Genomic DNA, 27,695 nt, shown 5'->3' with positions numbered 1-27,695 from the left:
CTGCTCTCTCTTGGAAGGAGACAGGCGCAAACAACATTCAGGAGATTTTCACAAAATGAACCTCCTGGCACACCCTCTCCCGGCCCAACCACAGACATATATTCCATTTCTCCTCTACTGCCCTCAGATTAGATCCCTAATTGGAGCCACTGCTCTGGGGGAGTCAGGTGTGCAGCAGTGTCAGGTCTCACAGGAAAGGTCAAATCGTGATGACCAGAAGGCCTGAAGGGCCATCCGAGCTAAAGAAAACGTTGGAACAAAAGAGTTAGAAAAAGAAACTCAACAGGAAGTGTGATAGTGGTTTCCGAACAAGGGTCCGGACAGACTCGCCCAGAGTAGCTGACATTTGCCCTTTCGGTCCCCTCTGCTGAAGTAAATCTCAGTTGCAGTTGAGAAGGAGAGGAGGGGGATGCTGGGGGGCGGGGGGCAGGAAGCAGGGAGGATCGGGGCCAGGGTCCCTGAGTTTACCCTGCACGGGAGGGGCCCCTCGCCTCCTGGTTAGGGAACCCTGTTCTCTTCTCCCCCTGCCCCCATCCCAGAGGCCTCGGCGGAAAAGAACAGGAAGTGGCGGAAGGAGTTGGGAGAAGTTGGCGCAACAGGGAAGGGGGCGACTCAGGCCTTACCCTGGCGGCTCTGGACGAGTAGGGGTCCTCAAAGAGGGCCCACATGCGGGGCTGCAGCCTCCTCCAGCGGCCGGACTTGCCGTCGGGGCCCCCCAGGCCCGCGGCGTCCTCGATGCCCAGCCTCTTGGCCGCCAGGTCCTCGTCGTCGCCAGGGTCGCCGCCGATGAGGTCGGGGGTCTCGAAGATGTCGAGCGCCTCTTCGGCGTCGCGGTGTTGCCGGTAAGTCATCCAGCAGCAGGGCTCCACGTCGGTCTCGTCGATGCCCCAGAAGGCCAGCTCCTCCTCGAACAACGGCCCGCACACGTCGGCGGGGCAGTGCAGCTTGCCGGTGCGGTAGTAGTTGAGCACATAGGCGAAGACGCCCGGGTGCCGGTCGAAGAAGAACTCGCGGCTGCCCCGGGGGTGGTCGCCGCCGCCGCGGGCGCTGCAGTTGCCCGCGCCGCCCTCGAAGCAGCCGCCCGGCCCGGGGGACAGAGGGGGCGGTCGCGGCGGCGGCGACAGCGGAGGGGGCGACGGCTGCAGCTTGTCGCCCGCCGCCTTCAGGCAGTCGCCCTGGGGCTCGGAGGCGGCGAGAAGGGCCAGGCGCGTCCCGGGCAGGGTCTTGAGGGTGCTGCGGTAGGTTTCGTGCCGGGTGCCCCCGACATTGAGGATCACCCTCTCGTTGTTCTCGATCTTGCCCATCTCTGTGCCTTAGACATGACTGGGGGGAGGCGAACACAGCGCCAAGTTAAAGATCTCGGCCGGCGGAGCCGCGCTGTGACTCCCACCCCCACTCCCAGCCCGAGAGTCCCAAGATGCAGGGTTGACAGAAAGGCGAGGGGCAAAGGGCCCTCCCAGGATGAGTTTGGCGCCCAGCCCTGTCCCCGCCTCAAGCATCATACCTTTCCCAGGCCTCTAGAGAACTGAGGAGATAGCAGTCCGAATCTTCCTTGACCTTCCTTGACACCTTTCACCCGCCTCACACCTTTCTCCCTCTTCTCTGTCTCCTTCGTCTTTTCACCCTTCACCCTCTCTCCTCTCTGTCCTCCCTCAAGTCTAACCTGTTCCCAGCCCCTAACTCTCCCCCTCTCTCTCTCTCCCCAAACCCCTTATCTTTCCCTACTAAGTCCTCCCCTCCCCCTCTCCCCACCCCCGTCCTCTTCCCGTGCCCCGTCCCTTTCCTCCCTCATATTCCGAGACCCTCTCCCTCCTACCCTCTCCGGGAGGCTGTTCCCTTAGGCAGGGAGTTCTCTCTGCCCAGGCAACTTGGCAGTGTTGGGTGAGAGACCCCCAGGCTGGGCGGCGAGCCCCCACTAAACGCGAGCCCTCGGTGAACTCTGGAGAGCCCGCTGTTGCTTGGCTCGCGGGAAGTGCCCCTTGCGCGACCTCTACTCCCCTTCCCGGGCCAGGCAAATAGACTGAACGCGGAAGTCAGAGCAAAAAAAACGTCCCCGCTGGTGCCTTTCACCAAGGAGACCTCTCCCAAATTTCCTGATCCAATTTCCTTTTCACATTACTGCTGTTGTTGAAATTATTATTACTTGGGAAAGGAAACGCCTGACTAGGATCCATTTTGGGGAGCAGAAGTGATCAGTGCATCCCACCCCATCCCCCTTTCCCAAGAAAAACAAACGTCTTGCGGGCGGAGGGGTGCTTTCTAGGAGGAGCGAGGCCCGGGGAAAAGCTGCTGGAGGCACACCCCCTGCATCCCCGAGCTGGGAGTCCTGGCTGACAGTGTCCCCGTTTCCGATCTCCCAGCCACCTCTCCCCTGGGCTTCACCTCTCCAATCCTAGTGTAGAACGAAGCGGGGATGCCTGCCTTGCAGGGTCAGCACGCCCTTCCCGGCAAATCAGCCCCTTGCCCTCCCGCCTCTAGGTACCTTAACGAGACCGAGAGAAAAGTGGTTCTGCTATGGTGTCCGAGTGGACGAGGTGCTCCGGGCAGCCGGACGGAGTCCCGACACCCAGCCGAGCCGCCCCTCTCCAACGAGAAACTACTTGTTGGCGTTTTTCGGGTTCAGGTGGCTGGGCCGCTTCCCGGGGCGCTGGGCTCGCGGAGACAGCCCCCGCCGGCCGCGCGCCGGGCCGCCCGCCCTCATTGTGCGAGCTGCTTGGGGACTCGCTCCGCGCCGACCTCGGCGCCCAGAGTCACCATCGCGCGGGGCCGGGCGGACCATGGAGCTCGGGGCGGGTCCAGCCGACGCTCCGCGACCCCGCCGGGAGCCGGCAGAGCGGCCGGCCTTGGCTGCCGCGGAGCTGACCCGAGGTCCGGAGAGCTCACCCACTCGAAGGTGAGACCACCCGGCTCCGACTTGGACCTGCAGGTCTCGCTTCTCCCCGCTAAGCAGCCGAGGCTGGAGCTGTCCCTTCCCCGCCGCTCGCCGTCAGCCCCCGCCGCCAGAGCCCAGAGCTCAGGGAACGGTGGGTGGTGGGTGGTGGGTGGACCTGGGGAAGCTGTGTTGTACCAACCAGGTTCATCTATTTTTCTTCAGTGAAGCTCTATTCCCACCCTCTCTGGAGCGTCTGTCTGCCTTATTTACACCCCACTGTCTACACCCTTTCTCTTCCCGCTGCCGCACCCCTCCCAACAAGTGAGAGAGAAAATCTAAGACAAATTGCATTTCTTTTTTCTTAATGGCAGCTGAAGGGAGAGAGCTCTACTTACAGGTGACAAGTGTGTCCGGTTTCTCGCGTCTTATCCATGGCTCTGGCTTGCTCTTTTCAGTGAAATGTAGGTCTCCAGTCACCACATCATGGTTATATAAAACAAAACAAGTTTTAAAAGTTTATTCCAGGAACATAATGCTCTAGCAAGTAAACATTCAGGTTTATCAGAAGCTAAAAAGACAAGCTACAGATATCCAAGTAACAAAGCAATGATCTCTTTAGCCAATTTCTCCCTTTCTCAAATTTTTATTGCGCCTTGTATTAGTTTGCTAGGGCTGTCATAACAAAGCACCACAAACTGGATTGTTTAAACAGCAGAAATTTATTATCTCACAGTTCTGGAAGCTAGAAGTTCCAGATTAAGGTGTTGTCAGGGTTGGTTCCTTCTCAGGGCTGTGAGAAATGGACCTCTTCAAGGCCTTTCTCCTTGGCTTATAGATGGCCATCTTCTCTGTGTCTCTTTACATCATTTTCCCTTTATGCATGCCTGTCTCCGTGAACAAATTTCTCCTTTATATACGAACACTAGTCATATAGGATTAGGTACCACCTTAATAATTTCATTTTAACTTGACACCTCTGTAAAGACCCTATCTCCAAATAAGATGACATTTTGAGGTACTGGAGGTTAGGACTCTCTTTTTGGGGGGAGGGGAGGCTTGAGGGGAAGGCTGAGACACAGAGCAACCCATATCAGACCTTACCACCAATGGATTATGTGTTTCTGTGTCTGTGTGTGTATTTCTAGAAAGAAAAGAAAGGAAGGAAGGGAGAGACCATAGTCCATGGAGATTGTTTGATAGGCTTGAACTTGAAGTCCATGGAGTAGGTAAAACACCAGGTTGTATGTAGGAGGAAGTCTCTTTGAAAAACAGATACTGATATTGACATTATGGAAAGAGCAAGAGTTATGAGTTACTAATGAAAAAGTTTTAGCAATATAGAGGGCTGCAAGGCAGGCAATTAAATATAAACAATTCACGAAAGAAAACTCCCACCTGTTATGACAGTAAATAACTAAACAAAGTGAAGAACTAAAAGGTCTTTGGAAGGCCACTAATGTCTAGGAAACTAATGTAAGAAAATATGGTAAGTATACATTTATAAGAAATTTACTAACAATATGACAGTAAATGTGTAATAGTAACCTACCTAGCCTTGTGAAAATATAAACTTTACTAACATGCAAAAAAAATGTAAAGCTTAAATACTGAGGGAAGGATTCTAGTTTTGCACAGTCACTGAGGCATTTCTAAAAGTAACAGTGATAGTAAATTCAATTGCCAGAAAATTTACAAAGAAAAATTATGTTCAGATTCTAACATGCATTCTCATATTGTCTAGATAGTTCCTTATATAGCTTAATGTAAATTCAATAGGGAGAAAAAGGCATATGGTTTGCTTTAAAATAAATTAGTAATAATAAGTGTAGTAGCAGCAGCGTTTATAATAATAGATAGCATTTAGTGAGAGCTTACTATGTGCAAAATGCTTTACATAAATTACTCCTGTTAATTTAAATGGAGGAAATATTTACACTAAATTACAAGACTTCCAGAAAGTTAACTCCTACAGATGGCAGGAATCAATAATGAAAGCTTTTAGCTTGATAATGTTAAGTTTGTATTATAAAGACTCTATATAGAAACCAAAAGAAAAGTGAAAAATGATGCAAAGGACTCATGGGGGGAAAGGAGAAAACAAAGATCTAATGAGTTGAGTTGAGGTTATATAAGCTCTCTGGAAATAATCACATTGGCAAAAGGATCATCTTTTAGAAGAATTCAGAATTTTCTTGTGACTCATAAAGAAATAGATGTGAAATTAGAGAAGATTTTGGATAAATTTGAAAATACGGATGTGGGAAGGTAAAAGGGTGAGATGTCCTTATCAATGGAGAATTGATAAATGAAACAATTAATGAAATAACAGTCTCGCATTTTTGTTTCTGGTCATTATAAGAGGGGAAGATCCTAAGACAAATATCCAGGTTTCATTATATAAGACAGGAGAGAACAGAAAACCCCTCCAGCTAACTAACTCCACTGATCCTGCTGTAAAAGACACATAAAAGTGTGTGGGATGGCAGGGAAGCAAATCTTTGAAAGATGGCAATGGAAAACTGAGGAGGAAAAAACAGTTGTGGTTTCCTTTGTTGGTCTGTGTAGAGCAAGGATTTAAAAGACTGTATGGACATTACCTCTGGCAGAGAAGCAATTGAAATACTGCTTCCTTTATATCCTTGAGTCAGCATCACAGAAGGCTACAGAAACTGTGCTACATCACCACCAGAAATGTGGATTGATCTCATAAAGCCACATTGTGACTGTCAGAATGACATACTTGTCAAATTTTAACACCTTAATAAATTAACTCTTTTAAAGTCCAGTATAATGATTATTTAAATATTATTCACCTTCAGAAAGCAATATATTCATAAGCAAAATTTCTCTGCAGTAAATTTTTAAGATGGCCAGAAGTTCCCATCCCCTCCTTTAGGTATGCCCCTTTGTAATGTGATTTTGCATCTTCTCCCATAAAGTCTGTTTCTCCAGCCCTTGAATCTATACAGGCTTTGTAACTTGCTTTGGCCAATAGAAAAAGTGCAAGTGATTTTGTACCAGTTCAAAGCCTTGGCTTCAGAAGGTCTTGTGTGCTTCTGCTCTCTCTCTTTCTTGGAAACCTACCCTAGTGCTACGAGAACAAGCCTTAGCTGGCCTGCTTGATGATGAGAGACATATATACCAGCACCCCCACCCCCACCCCGGCCACACACACACACACACACACACACACACACACACACGTCTTTGGTACAAAGAAAAATAGTACTAGAAAACAAGTAAGAGGACATAATACAATAAGGATTTAAAAGAAATAAACCCCTAAAAGATATAAAGCACCCCGCACCAACAGCTAAAACTTCTCATCTCTGCCCCTGGAGGATACCCAGCTAACCTCCAGAAGTAGAACTGCCTTGCCCTTATGCATGTGTCCAGAAGAGCTGTCCAGCTGAACCTAGCCCGGATGCACTGACCCACAGAATCAAGAACTAAAGAAAAGACTGTGTAGAGACTACTAAGTTTTGGAATGGTTTTTTATACAAGCTGATTCATCCTGTAAGTTCCCTTCATCTGAAAAGTAAAAAACAGGAGCCTACTTACCTGACCTCTTAACAATAACTAACATTTATATCATGTATTGTGAATTCTAAAAAACCTAACAATATATGATATATATTTTCTTAAACTATAACTTTTTGAGAGGTAATATTTTATGGTGGTTAATTCCACAGGCCTTGGAGACAGATAAAATGGAGTTTATCTTCTGAGTGTCACTCACTAGATGTCGGACCTAGAGAAAATTACCCATCTCCTTGAGCCTCAGTTTTCTCTTCTCTAGAATGAAGAAGATGACACTCTAGTTACTATGGGAATTAAATGGCATAAGGCCAATAAAACACTTAAAAAGTTTCTGGCATATTTTAAGCATCTATGAATAGTAACTTTCCTGTCAAATGAGGAAGAAGTCTCACCCCAAAATCACATAGTTACTAATTGGCAGAAGCAGGACCATAGCCTATATTTTCTGATGGCAATCTTAACTCTTATCTGTTATAGCACACTGCCTTGTTGACAGGTCAAAACTAGCTCAAATACTGAATAGTCCATAAAGATACAATGAAACCAAAACTCTAGAATCCTTGCAATATGTCTGTATTCTTATCAAATTATTTTAATTTAAAAATATATGTATTAACCATCTTTTAATGACACTTTTTTTTTTTTACTACCCAACATAGTTACTTGTGACAATTATGATAAGATAGACCTAAATACAAAGAATTCATGGGTTACTAGTTTTACAACTTGGTCGTTTAATTTGTAAGAAATACATATTTGCATTGGTTATCAAGAGCCAGAGGCTCTGCATAAATACTCAGCATAACAACATAGACATTTAGCCAATTTGAGCTTACTGTATGCTTATAAAATTAATATGCAAGAGTGCTAAGAAAAGGCATTTAGATTGAAGGATGAGAAAACTTTCCCACTAATATAGGATCATGTTGACTGGTGAGCATTAAAAGCAAGAGTTGAAAATAGCCTTCTCGTTATGAAAAATTCTGGGTCATAGTCCTCTGCGCCAACCATTCATTAAACAGATGATGATAGTTAGACGATAGATAGATAGATAGATAGGTAAGCTTTGGTAAATGGAACAGCCCGTTATTCACGCTGCACTACTTGATGTCATTTTAACTTACAAAATGGTCAATATGCAGTAGTTTCTCCTTGAGTAACCAACTGTTTTACTACTAAGGGTTAAATTATTGGCAGATACCAATAAAGTGCACTTTACTTCCTATTGTCCTTGTTCCTCAATAGGTCATGGATGCTAGATAAGATATTTCATTAAAATTTTATAATCTGTATTTTTAGTACTTTCCTGCCTTCTCCTGCTAATTATTTCATATCTGTATGACTTACTCTACTACGTTGTATACATTTACAGATTCCCTCTCTTTACATGTTCTCCCTCTCTCCAGGCTGGAGAGTTCTATGCTTTAAAGTGCATCAGACTCCCCTAAGAAGCCTTTTAAAATGCAAGTCTCCACCCTGAGATTTTGATTCAGTTGGTTTGGTCTGCACCAGTTTCTGCAGTTGGAAATCTGTGTTTTTAAAAAGCATCCTACACTTTATGAAATGTCCATGGGAAGCTGTATGGAAGTGAATGTTTATAAATATGTAACAAGAAATTAGCTGAACATTGCATCTGCAGAATATACTAGAGAGGAGTGGAACAGGAAGAGAACTAACATTTATTAAGGACAAGCTATAGACATACATATGTATTATTTTATTATTATTACAGTAAGTCTAAGAAGCGAGTGTTGAAATACTTGTTTTCTTCACATTAGGCCAGGGATTGTCAGAGTGATTAAGGAAAAAGAATTATTAGCAACTGCAGTAGTCAAAACATTTTTAAGTACTTAAGAGCAAAATAAAAGGCCGAGAGCTTTAGATGTAACTCATTTGATCCTCAACCTATGATTTTACCAGCATTTTACTGATAAGGAGACTGAGATTCTGTAATTTTAAAATAACTTGCCCAGTGTCACGTGACTAATAAGACACAGATGGTAACTTTCAAACACACAGGCATTTAATCTCAATGCTTGTGTCCTAGTCAGAGAATAAATAGTAGAGCCATGATCTGAATATATGTAGAACCATGATTTGAATAGGAAATAGAAGAAAATAGACATAACAAAAAATAAATACCAAATTTGAAGTATACCAATTGTTTAGTGAATTGAAAACCCATTATCACAGTATCTCAGAGCTGTATCTCTTCCTTCTGTTTAAAAAACAGCATGTTGAAAAAAAAGCAGAGATCAAAGTAGGGAAGTAAACCAGATTTTTAAGAAGGACTTTGTTTGGATTTATTTAATACAAGAGGAGAAGAATGGAAACCATGAGTCACAAATATTGTTTTGCAAAAGGTCAGAAATAATCTGGTGGGTTTCCCCAGGAAATAAAATTATGAGCTCAAAGAATGGGGAAAGCTGAAAGAGACTTGCAATAAGACCAAAGCAAATATAAGCACACCATTTTAGCTTCATTATTTAGAAATAGAGCTAGACAGGTAGAAAAGCAGGCTTCTGAAAAGCTACCATATGCAGGTTTCAAACAGAATTGAGTGAAGTGAAAATAATATCAGGGCAAAGGAGCAGTTCTAAAAAGCAACCAGACAGAGACAAATATTATTGAAATTCTTCTTTAACCAGAGCATGGAAACCTGCTTTTCAATTTATTTTTATTCTTTTTTAAAGAAATGAAACTATGGGATAGCATAGAATATCATGCAATTTTGGGAACAGAGGTGAAAAATAGTTTAAAACTCCATATGAATTAGCATGACAAAATAACCTCTCAGAGAAAATGTTAAGCCCCATACTGAAACACACAGTTAATTGTTTCCAAGAGATATAAAACACTTTTCAAATTTCTGTCAAGAAAAAAAAAAAACACGCATCAATTTTAACTCCATACTATGATATATAATCTTTTAAAAGTCCAGTAGTCTCTGAATGTCCTGAATCTTTTTTTATTGCCGTAATTAAATTTGGACATTTAGTTAAATAGATTTAAGAGCATCTTTAGTTGATTTCGTTTCATTACTGTGATGGGTGACACATTTATTAATGAAATATTAAACCAAGAGAATACTCACAATACATAGTCTTCCGTAACCCTAAAGACAATACTTTCTGCTTTTACTAGTAGTCACTTCAATTATTTTGTCCCCTTTTAGGCAATGACAAAAAAAAAAAGCATTAGGCAGTAGAACCAACTTAGAAAGCATAGTTGAGGACAATAACTAAAAATAAAAATAAAAAATAAAAAAATTGTCCCAAAGGCTTTGCAAACAGAACACCTAGAACTAAACTCATCATCCATTATCTTCAATCCCCAATTCAGCTTTTCCAACTTCCTCCTGAAATCTATGAGTGGTATTGATATTCTCAAGCTAAAAACTTGGAAAATAAACATTCGTGACTCAATCCCTTTCTATCTCACATCCAAGATCAACTCTGTCACCATGTTCAAAAAATTCTTTCTCCTAAGCAGCTTTCATGTCTGCTCACTTCCTTCCATTCTTAACTGTCCAGGCAGTCAACATGTGTTATCTGCATAATATCCACAGCTCCCTAACAGAGCTCTCTGCCCTCAGTATTGATAACAAAAAAAAAAAAAAAAATCAATTCTGCTTATTGCAGTCAAAATGGTCTTTCAGAGAATAAAGACACTCAGGATGCCCTGCCCTATTTTATTACTTACCAATGGCTGTTTCCTGCGCTTAGGATAAACCCAAGTTCCTTAAGATGTCCCTGTCCATCTCACCTGGGTCATTTCTTTCTGATGCTTTCTCCTTCTTCGAACTACCTCAGGATATTCTCAGGTACCGTTCTTTTTTTTAGAACCTTCCCATCTCTCCTCACATGTCTAACTGCTACTCAACCTTCAGATCTCAGTTTAAACATTATTATCTCCTTGCAGGCTTCCTCAATGCTCTAAAATATGTTGTGTTCTGTGGATTCAGTACTATGCATATGCACATAGCATGCTTTATTTTCTCTATCGGGACACTTAGAAGTCAGAATTGCAATTACTTGCTTAATTGCTTATCTCCCATGCTAGACTATAAGGGCTGAAATCAAGGCTTTCTTGGCTACAATTATATCCCCAATGCCCAGGTTCATGCCTGCTTTACAATGATCAATGATGAAGATAATGAAGATGATAATGATGATGAAATAACTTCAATGGTGACTATATTGCATTTGATGATTATAATTATATTATTGTGTAACTACCATCTTCCGGATTCTGGGTTAAATGATTTACATTTATTCCTCCATTTAATTCTCACAACAATCCTTTAGTATATGTACTATGATTATTCCCATTTTAAAGATAATGACTATTCCCATTTTAGAGGTAAAGGCATGTAGGTATAGAAAGGTTATTAAAATTGCCTGAAATCAAACCTCTAGTAATTGGAGGAAATGACTTGAATCCAGGTGTTTTGCCTGCAAAGGTTGTCTTTTTCAATAATATTTGTGTTGAATTTTATTGAATGCTGCAAGCCATGTGGAGGAAATTGCTCTTTATGAGTTTGAGTTTCTACAACTGAGAATTTTAGATATTGGATTCTTTTCCCATTGGATTTCTGATGATTCAATCTTATTCATTCACAGTGTAATCCTAGTGATCTCAGCTCTGCTTCCTTTTCTTAAGAATTCTAAATGTATTATTTCCTTGGAAAATTACAAAACCCATAATATACAATACGTTTACAAAGTAAAAGGTTTTTAATGGGTATTCAGAAGTTTATAGATCAATGTCCTTCTAATTTTAAAATTAACTTAGTGACACTATTTTTCAATTAATGTCCTATTCTAATATGTCATCTATATTCAAAACATAAGAAGAGAAAATCTTCCAAAATATAAGGATGCTTCTCAGCCTGCTTCTTATATGAAGCAGGTTAGAATCCAAAAGCCTCTTTTCATTTTGAACTTTCCCTGCCCCTTTTAGTCCAATCTAATATAATTCTTTTTAAATCTTTGTGCATCAAATTAGGATCTATTCCATTAAACAAAAGATACATTCATATATTTTTTCTCAAAGCCCATCTAAATTTTGGGTTCCCTGTGAGGCTGCTAGGATACAAAACCCTTCACAGTCTTAGGAGTTCTATTGTTTTAACAGGGAAGACCTATGTGGCATGCCCTTAAGTTCCTTAGATGGCTTTTGTCTAACTGAAAGTATCTATGAGACATACCAGCTTATATCTTTTGGGGATTTTAACAAAGGATCTTACAGCCCTATCTGAATTTGATTTCTTACTTTGGTATTCTTTTGCTGGGAAAGACTGAGAAAAGAAATAGTTTTACTTTCAAACCCAGCAAGTTCTGGCTCATGTAATTTCTCTAAATTCTGCTCAAAAATTTAGAGGCTTCTTGTTTGGTGCATCTCTTCTTCTCCTATTTTATCACAGGCAGCAAAAAGAAGCCAGTTGTCACTTTGTACATTCTGCCTGAAAATCTGCCCTGCCAGATCTATGAGTTCATTAGGTTTCCTTTCTATTTCTCATGTGACCGTAGGCAACAGTACTGTCAAACTTTCTGCCACTACATGACAAGAGTCCTCTGTTTGCAATCTCCAGTAACATTTTCCTCACTTTCCTTCAAGCCCTCGCCAATGGTTTCCTCAAGGTTATTTCCAGCTTCCACTAACAGTCTCCTTGAGACCCTTTCAGCTTTGGTCTGCCACTGGGTCCCAAAGCCAATGGAAAATGCCTTGGGCAGCAGTGCTACACTTCCAGAACCAAATTCTGTTCCGATTAGAGCTGCATCACAAACTGCTCCAAAACTTTGTGGCTGAAAACCAGAGCCATCTTATTATTACCTCTAATGGTTTTGTGGGTCAGGTACCATGGCAAAGGGTGGCTCATCCTTGCTCCATGATATCTGAGGCCTCAGATGGGAAGACTGAAATGACTGTGGTCTGGACCTGCTGAGACTGACTGAGAGTTTGCCATCTACATAGTCTCAGGGTCTTTTCATGGGATGTCTCCATGTAATTTTTCCAGTATAGCAGCCCAGGGGAGTCATACACTTTACAATGAAGCTCAGAGCTTCAAAAGCAATAAATCCAATAGATCATGGTAGAAACTATAAGGATTCCTGTGATGTTGCAAACCTAACGTTAAGCTCCAGTCCTAGTAGTTTTATTTCTATTCCATAATGTACTAAAACTAGTTCCTATCTTGAGACCACTTAATGTACTGTTTCCTTTGCCTGAATTGCTATTCTTATGGATCTCTTCCTGGATTGCCCTTTATGTCATGCAAGTCTCTGCTCAGACTCATCATCACGTGGAAACTGTCTTGACATAGTTACCTCCTGCATCAGTCACCCAGAATCCAGGGAAGCATGTCACTTTTCTTAATGTGATGCAGGGTGTGCAGCGGAGAGGTCAAAAGGAAAGAGAACCCTCTTTTGCAGGCGGTGAGATACTGCAATTACTTATGACTTTATTTATTTATTTATTTATTTTTTAGAAAGAAATCCTAAGTTATTTATTTATTTATCCATTTATTTATGGCTGTGTTGGGTCTTTGTTCCTGTTGGGCTTTCCTCCAGTTGCGGCAAGCGGGGGGCCACTCCTCATCGCGGTGCGCGGGCCTCTCGCTATCGCGGCCTCTCTTGTTGCAGAGCACAGGCTCCAGACGCGCAGGCTCAGTAGTTGTGGCTCACGGGCCCAGTTGCTCCGCGGCATGTGGGATCCCCCCAGACCAGGGCTCGAACCCGTGTCCCCTGCACTGGCAGGCAGACTCTCAACCACTGCGCCACTAGGGAAGCCCATGACTTTATTTTTTTCCTGACTTTTTTTTTTCCCCCTCCTTGAATCTTTGTGGTTTTATGAAAAGCAAAATGATTCACAGTCTAATCAAGTACCCCTTTTTTTCTTGTCCTTCACCTAATAGGTTTGGGGAAGTTGTAATTATAAATAGAAGAATTAAGTTAGAATCCAGGCTTTAAAAAGTGGGGATGATAGAGCAGAATATTCAGCCCTAAAACCCCTCAACCTTCCTCCCATTAACTGTGTCAATTACCATCTTCCTGTTTTGTTTTACTCCCATACCCTGAGCAACAGCAACAATGTATGAAGGATAGAGAAAATGTCCAGTATGAAACAAATGCTTATGCATTTTTGTTCATTCAAATACTATTTCTTAAACTCTGTCTCTCATCTGAGCAATAGAACACCAAATGAAATTGCTAGCTTGGAAATTACATTAGACATACAGGGAAAAATTCTGACTTCCGTGGTTATAAGAAAGTACGATGTGTTGTGTTGTCATAGCAGATGCAAAAGAAATTATTAGAAAGCAATGCCTGGATCAACTTGGATGAACTCTCCCTCTAGGCAATAGAGGAAACTAGAAATTTAATTGTAGTCTTGTCCCTGTCTTAGAAATGTGCACTTTAAATCGCAAGGGAACATCATTAAACATCAAGTTTCATCACTTCCACCAGGATTTAGAAGCAAGTTAATTTCACATGCATTTTTTCTTAGTAAGGAAAATGTTTCCACAGAATCTACCTCATGGGAATCATACTAGACTCTATTACACAGTGAAAAAAAGCAATACAGAAATATCTTTGTGCAACTGCTAGACTAAAAAGTATAGGTGAAGCTAGTAACTTTGTATAATCCATTAAGAAAGTGTACCCGGAAGCCCCATTCTCAGGCTAGCAAAATAAAAGTCTTGACTCTCTTCCTGTGAAAATAAAATTACTTTATTGGAGCACAAATACTTGCAATGAAAGTGGAACGATGGAACTCTGGCCAGAAAGGACAGCCAGAAATATAATTTGTCAAATGATACTACAACATGTCCACTACACATATGCTACCCTGGAAGAGATAAGAGACTCCACAGGGCTTGAACATTTTACTTCCAGAAAAAAAGTGTCAGTTCTCACTTAACATATAATAACGTTAAGATTTTGTTTCTAATATCTAGGATAGCTGGTGAATGTTGTGATTGTTCACATTTTCAACACATGTAGCAGTTATTCTTTTAGATTTCATATATTTTCTTTTCAATATTTTAAGAAAAGCTACCTAAAATGTATTTCACATTTTCTGCCTTAGTAAATTGTGTGAAGAAGCATAATTTATCCTCTCTATTGATATAGAAGGAAAATACTTTATTGTTTTATTACCTTATATTTATTTTATTATCAGTGAATTTAACTTGCTCATTAAATATGTATTTAGTTACATTTATATGTATAAGGACTTACATTATATATACAAATATACACACATATGTATGTGTATATGTGTGTGTATATTACTGAATCAATTGAAAATAAGCTGTAGATGACTTGACATTTCACCACTGAATATTTCAATATGTATTTCCTATAAATGAAGACATTCTCTTATATGTCCATAATATCTAAGAAAATTAACAATAATTCAATAATGTCTAATAAACATTCAATATTGAATTTTTCCCATTCTGGGATCTAATCGATGTTTACACATTTGCATGTGTTCATTAGGTCTCTTTAATCTCCTTTCATCTGGAACTTGTTGCCCTTCCTTTGTTTCTCATGATGTTTTCAAAGAGGCCATTTGTCTTGCAGGATGTCTCGTATTCTGAATTTGTCTGATTGTTCTCTTATTATTAGATTCAACTACAGTTTTTGGAAATAATAGATGATATAGCATACTTTTTTATTGTATCACATCTGAAAACATGCAATAACCAATTATACTACTATTGATGATGGACTTAGAATTCTAGTTTGGCACTTACATCCTTTCATTACTTTGAAGCTGTCATTCCATTATATCCTCATTTCTAATTGCTATTGAGAAATCAGATGTCATTCTTGTTCTATTTTTCTGCTGTTTTGAAAACTTTCTATTTATATATATTAGCAGTTTATATTCTGTCAATTTTACCTTGATGGGTCTTGATAATTCTTTTTATTTATTATTCATCCTTTTCTGTGTTGGAAGGGCTTCTTGAACTTGTATGTTGATGACTTTCATTAATTTTAGATCTTTGTAGCTATTAGGTCTTGAAATATTGTTTCTGTTCTGCTCTCTTATTTATTTTCTTCCATTAATACAATTGCATTTATGTTAGATCTTATCACTGTATTTCCTATATCTTTTGTATTGCTTTCTGTATTTTTTTCATTATGTTGTTTCTCCTTGGTTTGTTATGAACATTTTCTTTTGACCAATCATCACAATAATTTTCTTACAATATGCATGTTTAAATCCATACATTAGGTACTTAATTTTGATTTTTATAATTTTTCTTTAAATTTGCATTCTGTTATGTTTTATAATTTCAAATTCTCTGTCAAAGTTTTCAATCTTTTTTTTAATTACTTGAACAAGCACAGCATAGTTAATGTCTGTAACTCCATTATCTCTATTTCTTATTGATCTATTTCTATATTTTATTGTTTCTCTTGGTTTTAAATTATGTTGATTGCCTCCATGAGTTACTCCATTTTTTATTGAAATCATATTTACAGACATCATAAATGAAATTTTATGGAAATAACCTGAGGCCTATGATGACATTAACTTCCTCTACAGAGGAATTATTTTTGCTAGCTTCTCTGTTACTACTCTATGATCTTTTGCTACAAGTGACTCAAAAATATGGATTGGCTGTTCTAATTTAGCAATTATACAAAGAAGTGTCCAACTATTTTATTTAGCTCATTTTGAAAAAAAATCTGATATTTTAGGATATCCTTTATTCATCTAATTATTGTTAGATTCATGCATCAAAGAAAGCTAATAATAATAGATCACTTACATCCCTTTACAGGGATTAAAATGACTTGATGCTGGGTTCAGCTTTCTTGACGGGCTTTTCTACTTTTGGTTCAACCTTATTCTAGGGTATATTCTTTCAAATTCTAACTGAAGATGGGAGATTTGCCAATGCTATTCCTTCTTGACAAATTCTGGATACCAATTTGTCTCTATAGTCCTGTAAGACTGTTTAAAGCTCTGCTCACCCCTCACCCTCTGAGACCCATATCTCAGAATTGGCATATATCACCCAAAGAAGTAGCGCCCCAAATGTCAGGATTACTTGTCTGCTTCATAATTCTTCACAACCTTGTTAATTTTCTGTGCCTTCAAGTAATTTTGATATTACATTTTATCCAATTTTCTAGATGTTCTATAGGGCCTGCATTTCTTTGCCTGATATTACCAGAATCATTTCTCTATGACCTTTTGCTAAAGGTTACTCAAAAGGAGTATGAATTGGCTGTTCTGATTGAGTAATTATGTATAACAAAGAACTTCTCAACAATTTTATTTAATTCATTTTTGCAAAGAACTTACCATTTCAGGATACCTTTTACTTACCTATTTAACATTTATTTATTGAGAATTTACTATGCATGAGTATGCAGTAATGGAAAGACACAAAATTTTCCTACCTCTTAGCATTTACTTTCTCATTGGTGTAATATAGTAAACAAACAGGTAAGTATGATAACTTCAGATAATAATAAGTAGTATGAAGGGAATAAACAGCAGGTTATTATAGAAAAGTAAATGTTAAGCTGAAACTTAAAGATTGAGAAGGAACTCGCTCTGCAGAGTGTTGGAAAAACAGTGTCCAGGCAGAGGGAAGTAAATAAATGAATGCCCCAAGAAAGAAAAACACTTGCTGTGTCAACAGATCATGTCTAAAGTAAAGTGTGAGAGCAGGAGATTAGTATGAGTTGAAGTTGGAAAGAGTCTGGATTATGTAGAACCTTCTGGGCTATAGTAAGAATAACTCGTCTTTGTTCTGTAACTTATAGCTAAGTTAACTATCATAATATTTCTACTTAAATGGCTACAAAAAGATTCTCTCAGGCCACTAAACTGGTAGGAGTAGCCTGGACTGTCAAAATAGTTAGTAACTGAATTGCTTCCACTGATAATTTTACCTTTAGAGGGTAGTAGAAGCAACTTGGGAAATTGCTACTCTGAACTTAATAATGACCAAGAAGGAAAAATTGGTTGGTAAAGTAGAAGTGACAAGAACCTTGGGGACAGGAAACAATGCTACCCTAGAGTTTAAAATTATGACAAAAGAAAATCCTGTGCATATTCAGACAACATTCTTCACGATTTTGAAGAAAAGTTTATTAGTTTGTTTAATAACAAAGTGAAAATGAATGCAGGCCATCAGAACCTACAAAGGAAGACATCAACAGTTTTCAGAATGCTCCACAAGATGTAATTCTGCTTACATCATACAGAAGAGATACTGATGAGAAAGAATATGGGGGCAAAAACAGTAAAATGATATTTCCACAAAGAAAGCTTTCTGATACATTCAATTTAAAAAGACAAATAAATTAGTGACAGTGATAAAATAGTAGCACTTAAGAATGTTTGGAAGAAGTCTTGTTCACAATTCATTTAAAATTACAAAAATATTAAAGACAACTAAAACAACTTTTTGCTCATTTTTGGAGCAAAAAGACAACCAAAAAAGGAACAGCTTGGGGAAATAGGTATTATGAAAAGAAAATGAAACAACTGTTTTGCACTTGTATTCTCCTGCAAGGTGAATAACCATATGTAAAGGGTAGAATAAATATACCAAAAAGAGGAGGTTGAAAGCCAGAACATAAGATATTTAAAGAGACATAGCAACATCTCAAAATGAGGCCAGTTCTCTTAGACCAGATGAATTATCCAGAGTGGTAAAATAACTTGCAAAGGAATTTGCTGAAGGATGTATAATGGGCATTAAATCTTTGAGAAATTCTGGTGGGTATGTGAGCTTCCAGAAGCCTGGAGAGAAGCTAATGTTTCTCTAATATTCAAAAAGGCAGAGAACAAAGTGAAAAATCCAGAAGACTGTCTTACCTGAAGAACATTTCTAGAACAAGTTATAATGGTATAATTTATAAGCTTTATGAAATAAAGCTGTAATTATTAGGAAATAGTAGCAAGGTTACTAATGGCAAGCGATTTAATGTTAACATATTTTTCCTTCCCTTTTTGCTCTGTGTGCTCCTACCATAGAGGGTTACCTTTCATCCCAAAACCTGGCACATAATAGAAACCAAGTAAATTTTTGTTGAGTGGATAACTAAATTTTCATTCTCAATCTCTAATATGATATCCTCCAATGGGTTTTTCCATACATGGGTTCTGCGCTTGCTGTTCTGTCTGCCTGTAAACCACTCACTCTCTTGATTGAAACTCCCTTAAGCCCAACAGCTTTAACTTAGCTAACTCAATTCACCTTTCATGTCTCAAATTCAGCATTATTTATTATGAAATTCTTCTCTAACACCACTCTCCACACAGAAACACGAACATTGGACAGATTCCCCTATTATAGCCTTAGTTCTTCATTCATAGTATTTATCACTTTTATAATTGATTAGTTGTCTGTATAATTATTTGTTTAATATTTGTCTTTCTCACCAGACTAAACCTCTATCAGGATGAGAAGCATGTCTGTCTTGTTCATCTCTATACTCCAGGCATCCAGGTCAGGGAAATTTACAGATCATAAGCTCTTTTTATGGCAGTTTGTGGATGTAGGCAAGGTCTTTTATAGAAATCTCTGAGAAAAGATAGAGGAATATGAGCTGGTCATGGTTCTGTTAGACTGAATAGCAACCTTGGGTTAAATGACTATATCTGAGGATTAGAGATTAAAGATTCTAAAGCAGTATATATTATGTGTCCAGTGTCACATCACATGATAAAGCAGTGATTCACTATCTCTAGTGTAAATAAGAATCACCTTTGTACTTGCCAAAAAAAGGTAAACTCAGGACCCCAATCCCAGCAATTCAGGTTCATGAGGTTCTCTGTACTCTGTCCATAGGGACACTTTCTAAGAATTTTGTGGTTTTCAGCAGGGTCTCTGACTGTAATAACAAAGGACATTCTTTCTCATTGATCTTTTTCTCTCAGGCATATTCAGTTACCAACTACATTAGTAAGACTCCGTCTTGGTGGTTTTTCTATTTTAAGCTACTATATAAATGACATGCAGGATAAAATTACAGGTAGAAGAAAACATTTTACTGTGGGGGGGGGAGAAAAAAATTTACTCTCAGAACAGATTATTTTAAAAAAACATTTTAGTTTAGAATAGTTTCAGATATACAGAAAAATTGAGACATTAGTAAAGAGAGTGTCCATATACCCATACCCCATTTCCACTACTAATAGCATCATACATTATTATGGTACATTTTTCACAATTAATGAACTAATATTGATTATCATTATTAACTAAAGTCTATATTTTATTCATATTTCCTTAGTTTTTAACCTGTCTTTATTGCTGCAGGGTCCCATCCAGAATACCACATTTTATTTAGTTGTTATATTCACTTAGGTTCATCTTGACTGTGATATTTCTTAGGCTTTCCTTATTTTTTGATGACCTTGACAGTTTTGAGGAGTACTGGTCAGATATTTTGTGAAATGCCCCTCAATTTGGATTTTTCTGATTCATTATTTTCTAATGATTGGGCTGAGGTTATGGGTTTTGGGGAGAAAGACCACAGAGGTAAAGTCCCATTCTCATCCCATCATATCAGTGGTACATAGGATCAACATGCCTTATCACTGTTGATGTTAACCTTGATCCCTCGGCTGAGGTAGTCTTTGTCAGATTTTTCCACTGTAAAGTTACTCTTTTTTCCCCTGTTTCCATATTGTATTCTTTGGAAGTCACTATAACAGATCACACTTAAGAAGTGAGGAATTATGTCCCAACTCCTTGAGAGCAGAGTATTTCCATAAGTTACTTGGAATTCCTCTGCTTGGAAAATTTGCCTATTCTCCCCATTTCTTTATTGATTTACTTATTTATATCCATACGGTTCATGGACATTTCATAGCTTGGCTTATAATCTAATATTTATTTATTTCTTTGCTCAAGTTGTTCTGGCTTTGACCATTACAAGCTACCTCATCATTGTGGAGTTTTCTGTTGTGTTTCTGAGAAGAAGTCAACCATAATTCTTATACCTATTGCTCTATAGTAAGATTCCCCCACCTCTTCTCCCTGGATATTTTCAATTTCTCTTGATTTTCTGAAGTTTGAATATAATATGTGTCAAGGTGGAGTTTTAATATTTATCTTGCTTTGTATTCTATGAACTTCCTGGATCCATGGTGTTTGTCATTAATTTTTTTTAATCTTTTTTTTTTTTTTTTTTTTTGGCCTTGCAGCACGGCACGCGGGATCTTAGTTTCCTGATCATGGGTTGAACTTGCGCCCCCTGCATTGGAAGCACAGAGTCTTAACCACTGGACAACCAGGGAAGTCCCTGTCATTAATTTTGAAAAGTTCTCAGAAATTATTACTTCAACTATTTCTTCTGCTTTGTTTTCTTTTTCTCCTTCTGCTATTCCAATTACAAGTATGTTATATTTTTTGAAGTTGTCTCATAGTCTTGAATGTTCTGGCCTTTTTTTATTTTTCTTTTTCTCTGTGAATTTCAGTTTGGGAAGTTCCTATGTACCTGTAATCACTAACATAATGAAACACTGACACATTATCTTAAGACATCTGGCTGCAGCATACCCATAGAAAAGATGGGCAGTATAAGTTTAGTCCTTTGTGTTTTCAGGTAATATGTGTTCCATTTATCATTACATTGTTTGCTATTTAATTTGGGAGGATAAAAATACTAATACATTATCAGTATTCTGTATAATCTAATACACAGTTTTTTCCCTTATTGTGTTTTCAAAATCCAGCAGTCATATTTTTTAATTTCCAAATATATTTCTTGCATCTTTAATGACTCCTTACTCTAGTTTTCTTGAATTTTAATACGTTTATAGATTATAGGTTTTTTAAAGTTTCTCTATTTTCTTATGAGTAAGTTTATTTTATAGGTGGGTGTTTGTTTTACTTCCTCAGATTAGTCTCAATTTAAAGTGTACACTTTTCAATACATTGGCCAGCTTTTTGGTTTACTTAACCTTAGAGAGGTAAGCTTGTGTTTGAATAATGTTGAGGTTGAGATGAACTGTAAGAAATTGAATCAGTCCCTATGCAAATCATAAAAGCAAGAAAAGGAAAACATAGGTTTATTATAATTTTACTTTGGAAGATTAGTGATCAAGGACATTATATTTGGATGCAATCAGAGCATGGATTTTCTCTTCATTGCTAAAGAGCTTCTCCTCTGTAATTATGGAGTAGTCCTAGCCCTTTTCATAAAATTATTCTCACTGGCTTGACAGCTCTCACCGGGAACGAGCCTCAGCTGCCTCCCTGATTTAGTTAAAAGTGTAATGTGGCAATAATCTGTACAGCAGGTTCCCTCCCCTGTATAAACTCTGGCATCCAGAAAATTTCTGGTGGTATGTTTAATTAGGACCAAGTTATACTTCTTACCAACTGCTCCGCAACCCACACTTTTATCCAGCTCTTGTCATTCAAAATGAGGTAGCGGTAATAATTCCTTCAGTTCTTTCTAAGATAGGCTACAGTTTAATATGCAGTGAATTATGGGGTGACATGGCTTCTCAGTACATTCTCACCTCCTCTCTGGCCTGTAGACTCCTCAAATCTTTGAAACAAGAACCATATTCTTTTCCAAGTTTCATTGTTGATACATATTGTTTACTATACTATATTCCCTTGGTAATTTAATGATGATTTTACGAGATAATAATGGTACATGGCTAAAAAAGTGTGGATTTGTATTTTGTACTTTTATTATAATCTATGTTTAAAGTATTAAGTCAATTAACTGCTACCAATCACAAATGTTATATTCATCTAAATTTTACCACAGTGAAGTCCTCTCTGTTTATTTCCTTTGGATGCTTTTGAGATTTTCTCTTTACCTGGTTTTCAGCAGTTTGATTAGTTTAGTTTTCATAAAAGTTTACCCTGCTTGGAGTTTGTTGAGATTCTTAGGTCTGTAGGTTTGTAGTCTTTCTCAAACTTGGGAAATTGTTAGCTATTATTTCAAATTTTTTTCTCTTATTCCCTCTCTTTCTTCTCTCCTTTTGAGCCCACAATTGCATGTATGCTAGACTGTCTGATACTATCCTGTAGGTCACTGATGCTCCGTTCATTTTTTTCATCCTTTTTTGTCTATGCATAATGTTGTAGAATTTCTATGGCTCTGTGTTCAAGTTCACTGATCGTTTTTTGTCTTAGTCTGTTCAGGCTGCAATACAACAAAAATACCATAGACGATTGGCTTAAACAACAGATATTTATTTCTCATAGTTTTAGAGGCTGGGAAGTCCAAGATCAAGACTGGCAGACTTAATGTCTAGTGAGGGTCCACTTCCTAGTTCTTAGATGGGCCTGATATGGTAGACAGGGCAAAGGAGCTCTCTGGGGTCTCTTTTATAAGGACACTAATCCTCTTCTATAAGGGCTTCACCCTCATGATTTAATCATCTTCTAAAGGACCCACCTCCAAATGCCATTACATTGGGGATGAAGATTCACTATATGAATTTTGGGGGGAAATCAACAGCCTATATTATGATCTATTTTATTTTTCATCTCAGATATTGTATTTTTTATGTCAAAAAGTTCAATTTAATTCTTTGTGTTTTTCAGCTGTCTCTTTTTCATGATCATGTTTTTCTATACCTTCTTGTCCATATGGATTGTAATTAAAATAGCTGTTGTGATGTCTTTGTCTGCTAATTCCATCATCTGTGCAATTTCTGAGTTGCTTCTAGTGATTTATTGAAATTCTCTTTGCATTAATTCAATTCCAATATGTCCCCTAAAAATCTCTAACAAAAAATTATTAGAGCCAGTTATTCAGACGAGATTGGGTGCATTCAGGATGGTATGGCCATAGATGAAGCCAATTATTCATTGTAACCAAAAACTGGAAAACAATCCAAATGGATAGTCAAATTTTGGTATATTTATTCAACAAAATACTATTCGGTAATAAAAGGAAACAAACTGCTGATACACTCAAAAACATAGAAGAATTTCACAGACATATGTTGAATGAACAGAGTCGGACACCATTCAGGGTAGATATAGTCAGAGTAGGTATAGTAAAATTCTATTTACATGCATTTCTAGAACACAGAAATCTAACTTATGAATATAGGAATCAGAACAATGGTGGTCAGCGGGGAGCAGGGGAGGGGTGATCAACTGGAAGGGAGTAGAAACGGACTTTCTCTGGTGATGTAATTGAACTCTACAATGATTAGAATGTTGGTCACATAGATTTATATACTTGCCAGTTCATCTAATAGTACTCTTAAAATCTGCATTTCACTGTAGGTAAAGCATAGCTCAGTATATAATGTTATAGAAATGATCTGCACTAAAAAGAAATAGTTCAAAAAGTAAAAACAAAACAAAATGAAAAAAATTGCAGCCTACAAACAAAGTGTCAGAATCTTAACTATCAGGAAATTTGGGGAATCAATAGGGAAAAGATGCCTCTCTAATAAAAGATTAGGGAAAAACAATAAAAACATGTATTTTCCCAAATAGTAAGTTAAAATGACAACAAAATGCATGAAGAATGGTAAGCTCCCTTCGTAATTGGAGAAATGAAATTTTAAATCACAGTGAGATATATATTTTTACCTCCAAAAGTGTTCATTATAAATGTCACATAATTTCATATTTCAATACTTTTCATATGGTAGACTCTCAAGTAGTCAGTGAATGAATAAACTAATGCTAATTTAATTTAAATAGCCCATGCTTAAATTAAATAATATTAAAACACTAAATTATACATTTTTAATTTAAAAAGAAGAATACATCCTTAAGATCTAACAATAAAACATATAGGAGGCAAAGCTATAACAGAAGTATGAATTTCAGAGCTTTCATTATTTAAAAATATAGAATAAAAATAAGTTAAAAACATATGTATCTCTTGTTCTAAAATCACTATAAAATAATCCTTAACAAAGAATATTAAAAGATAAACACAAAAATTATAAATAAGTTAATTAAAATAAAGACAAAAACAGAATTGACTGTTATCAGGAGCTGATTCTTTGAGGCAATAACAGTAAAATTAAAAATGTAGTGATAAACCTTATCAAAAAAAAAAAAGAAAAACAAGCATAAATAAAATAAATAATACCCTGAGGAGATTATAAATTATAAGAAATACACTGTACACATTTTAATCTAATAAATTTTTTAAAGGATTTTCATTTAATTATCAAATGTTTCTGAAGAAGAATCAGAAATTTTAAAAATACAAATAATCAAGGATGATAATGAAAAGCTAAAAAAACCCCAAAGAGTGAGGAATAAAACTATGAAAATTTACTGAAGACCTAAAAGATCTGGAAAAGGAAGAGATGTATCATGAGATATAGAGGAACAAATAAATAAACCTATGTTTAAATATCACCTCAACCAATGATAAAAGAAATTAACCAAAAACTAATTCTAAAGTTCATTAAAGGAATAAGGTAGAAATTCTATGACAAATATAGCTATAACTTTTTCTAATTAATGAAGAAGGACATGAAAGACAGAAGTTAAAATACATTACAAAGAGGATCCATAAACAGATTTATGTTTATATTTTAATTTAGTTTGTGGTAAAGACAGTATTTCAAGTAAAAATGGAAATGTGGACTATTCTATTACTAGAATTTGAACAACTGGATTTACATATTTTAAAAAAATAGAATAGAACTGTGTGCCTGTGTAAATTCCAGGTTAATTAACACTACAAAAGTCACTGAAGAAAATACAAGTTAATATTGGTAGGGATATTTTCTAAGTAAAACACAAAAGCCAAAGGAAAAGACCGACAGATTTTATTTCATAAAAACTAAAGCCTCCCTAAAACAAAATAAATCATAAATAAAGTTAACATTTCAACAAAGTGCTGGGAAAAACTTTGCACCTTATATTACTGACAAAGATTGCTGTCCAGAATATATACAGAGTTCCTAAAGTCAATTTTAAAAAATAAAATAAAATAAAAATAATAGGCAGGATATAAGGAGGCAAGTCACAAAGGATAGTAACAAATGTCTACATAAATATATATAAAAAGATGTTCACCCTGACTAGTTATAAGAAAAATGCAAATTAAAAGGACTTGTTTCTCATAAATTTGACAAGAATTACAGTGACAATATCAAGGCTTGGCAAGTATACAAGAAATAGTACTTTTGTACACTTTTAGTGAGAGTATAAATTGAAGAAACCATTCTGGAAAACAACTTGACAGTTTATCAAAATAAAATTTTACATATCCATTGTCTCAGCAGTTCTACGTCTCAGAAACAATTCAAGAGAAATATTCACAGATGAGCATCAAAATGTATGTAGTAGAATGATTTCTTTCTTGTGATAGTGAAAATTGGAAACCTAAGTGTCCATCAATAAATTATTTTTAATAATATTGTAATGTATTACATGGGTTTTTATTTTTTATTTTTTTAACATCTTTATTGGAATATAATTGCTTTACAATGTTGTGTTAGTTTCTGCTGTATAACAAAGTGAATCAGCTATACGTATACATATAACCCCATATACCCTCCCTCTTCCATCTCCCTCCTACCCTCCCTATCCCACCCCTCTAGGTGGTCACAAGGCAAGGAGCTGATTTCCCTGTGCTATGTGGCTGCTTCCCAATAGCTATTTTAAATTTGGTAATGTATATATGTCAATGCCACTCTCTGACTTCGTCCCAGCTTACCCTTCCCCTCCCCGTGTCCTCAAGTCCATTCTCTATGTCTGTGACTTTATTCCTGTCCTGCCCCTAGGCTCTTCAGAACCTTTTTTTTTTTTTTTTAGATTCCATATATATGTGTTAGCATATGATATTTGTTTATCTCTTTCTGACTTACTTCACCCGTTATGACAGACTCTCGGTCCATCCACCTCACTACAAATAACTCAATTTCATTTCTTTTTATGGCTGAGTAATATTCCATTGTGTATATGTGCCACATCTTCCTTATCCATTCATCTGTCGATGGGCACTTAGGTTGCTTCCATGTCCTGACTATTGTAAATAGTGCTGCAATGAACATTGTGAATGTGACTCTTTTTGAATTATGGTTTTCTCAGTGTATTTGCCCAGTAGTGGGATTGCTGGGTCATACGGTAGTTCTATTTTTAGTTTTCTAAGGAACGTCCATAATGTTCTCCATAGTGGCTGGGTCAATTTGCATTCCCACCAACAGTGCAAGAGGGTTCCTTTTTCTCCACACCCTCTTTAGCATTTATTGTTTGTAGATTTTTTGATGATGGCCATTCTGACTGGTGTGAAGTGTTACCTCATTGTAGTTTTGATTTGCATTTATCTAACAATTAGTGATGTTGAGGAGCTTTTCATGTGCCTCTTGGCCATCTGTACGTCTTTGGAGAAATGTCTATTTAGGTCGTCTGCCCATTTTTGGATTGAGTTGTATGTTTTCTTTTTCTTATTGAGCTCCATGAACTTCTTGTATATTCTGGAGATTAAACTTTTGTCAGTTGCTTTGTTTGCAAATATTTTCTTCCATTCTGAAGGTAGTCTTTTCATCTTGTTTATGGTTTCCTTTACTATGCAAAAGCTTTTAAGTTTCATTAGGTCCCATTTGTTTATTTTTGTTTTTATTTCCATTACTCTAGGAGGTAGGTCAAAAAGGATCTTGCTGTGATTTAGGTCATAGAGCATTCGACCTATGTTTTCCTCTAAGAGTTTTATAGTGTCTGGCCTTACATTTAGGTCTTTAATCCATTTTGAGTTTATTTTTGTATATGGTGATAGGGAGTGTTCTAATTTCATTCTTTTACATGTAGCTGTCCAGTTTTCCCAGCACCACTTATTGAAGAGGCTGTCTTTTCTCCATTGTATATTATTACCCCCTTTATCAAAGATAAGGTGAACATATGTGCGTGGGTTTATCTCTGGGCTCTCTATCCTGTTCCATTGATCTATATTTCTGTTTTTGTGCCAGTACCATACTGTCTTGATTACTATACCTTTGTAGTATAGTCTGAAGTTAGGGAGCCTGACTCCTCCAGCTCCGTTTTTCTTTCTCAAGATTGTGTTGGCTATTTGGGGTCTTTTGTGTTTCCATACAAATTGTGAAATTTTTTGTTCTAGTTGTGTGAAAAATGCCACTGGTAGTTTGATCAGGATTGCATTGAATGTGTAGATTGCTTTGCATAGTAGAGTCATTTTCACTATGTTGATTCTTCCAATCCAAGAACATGGTATATCTCCCCATCTGTTTGTATCACCTTTAATTTCTTTCATCAGTGTTTTATAGTTTTTGCATACAGGTCTTTTGTCTCCTTAGGTAGGTTTATTCCTAGGTATTTTATTCTTTT

General features: G+C 37.6%; 2 protein-coding genes across 10 annotated transcripts in view; one reads left to right on the top strand and one right to left on the bottom strand.

Moving 5' to 3' along the window:
- KCNC2 (potassium voltage-gated channel subfamily C member 2) overlaps positions 1-12,872 on the bottom strand; it is a 208,089-nt gene extending 195,217 nt beyond the window's left edge. For 2 of the 9 annotated variants that reach the window (XM_082418975.1, XM_082418967.1), the window contains exons 1-2: positions 2,483-3,251; positions 624-1,323 (exon numbers count right to left, since the gene is read on the bottom strand). In XM_082418975.1, coding sequence (XP_082275101.1) covers positions 624-1,304 — 681 coding nt within the window. In that variant the 5' untranslated portion in view covers positions 1,305-1,323; positions 2,483-3,251. The other 7 variants (XM_082418974.1, XM_082418972.1, XM_082418969.1 and 4 more) reach the window with 6 other exon arrangements.
- LOC309641315 (uncharacterized protein) lies at positions 1,320-27,595 on the top strand (the record flags this gene model as incomplete). Its single annotated transcript, XM_082421165.1, has 3 exons — positions 1,320-1,465; positions 2,429-2,893; positions 20,606-27,595. The coding sequence occupies 3 exons, from the start codon at positions 1,320-1,322 to the stop codon at positions 20,631-20,633; spliced, it is 639 nt and encodes a 212-aa protein (XP_082277291.1). The 3' UTR covers positions 20,634-27,595.
- Between the last annotated feature and the right edge of the window lie 100 nt (positions 27,596-27,695).

The sequence above is a fragment of the Balaenoptera physalus genome (genome assembly GCF_965194825.1).
Source record: "Balaenoptera physalus genome assembly, chromosome: 13".
Taxonomy (NCBI): domain Eukaryota; kingdom Metazoa; phylum Chordata; class Mammalia; order Artiodactyla; family Balaenopteridae; genus Balaenoptera; species Balaenoptera physalus.
This window is presented reverse-complemented; position numbering and strand designations above follow the sequence as displayed.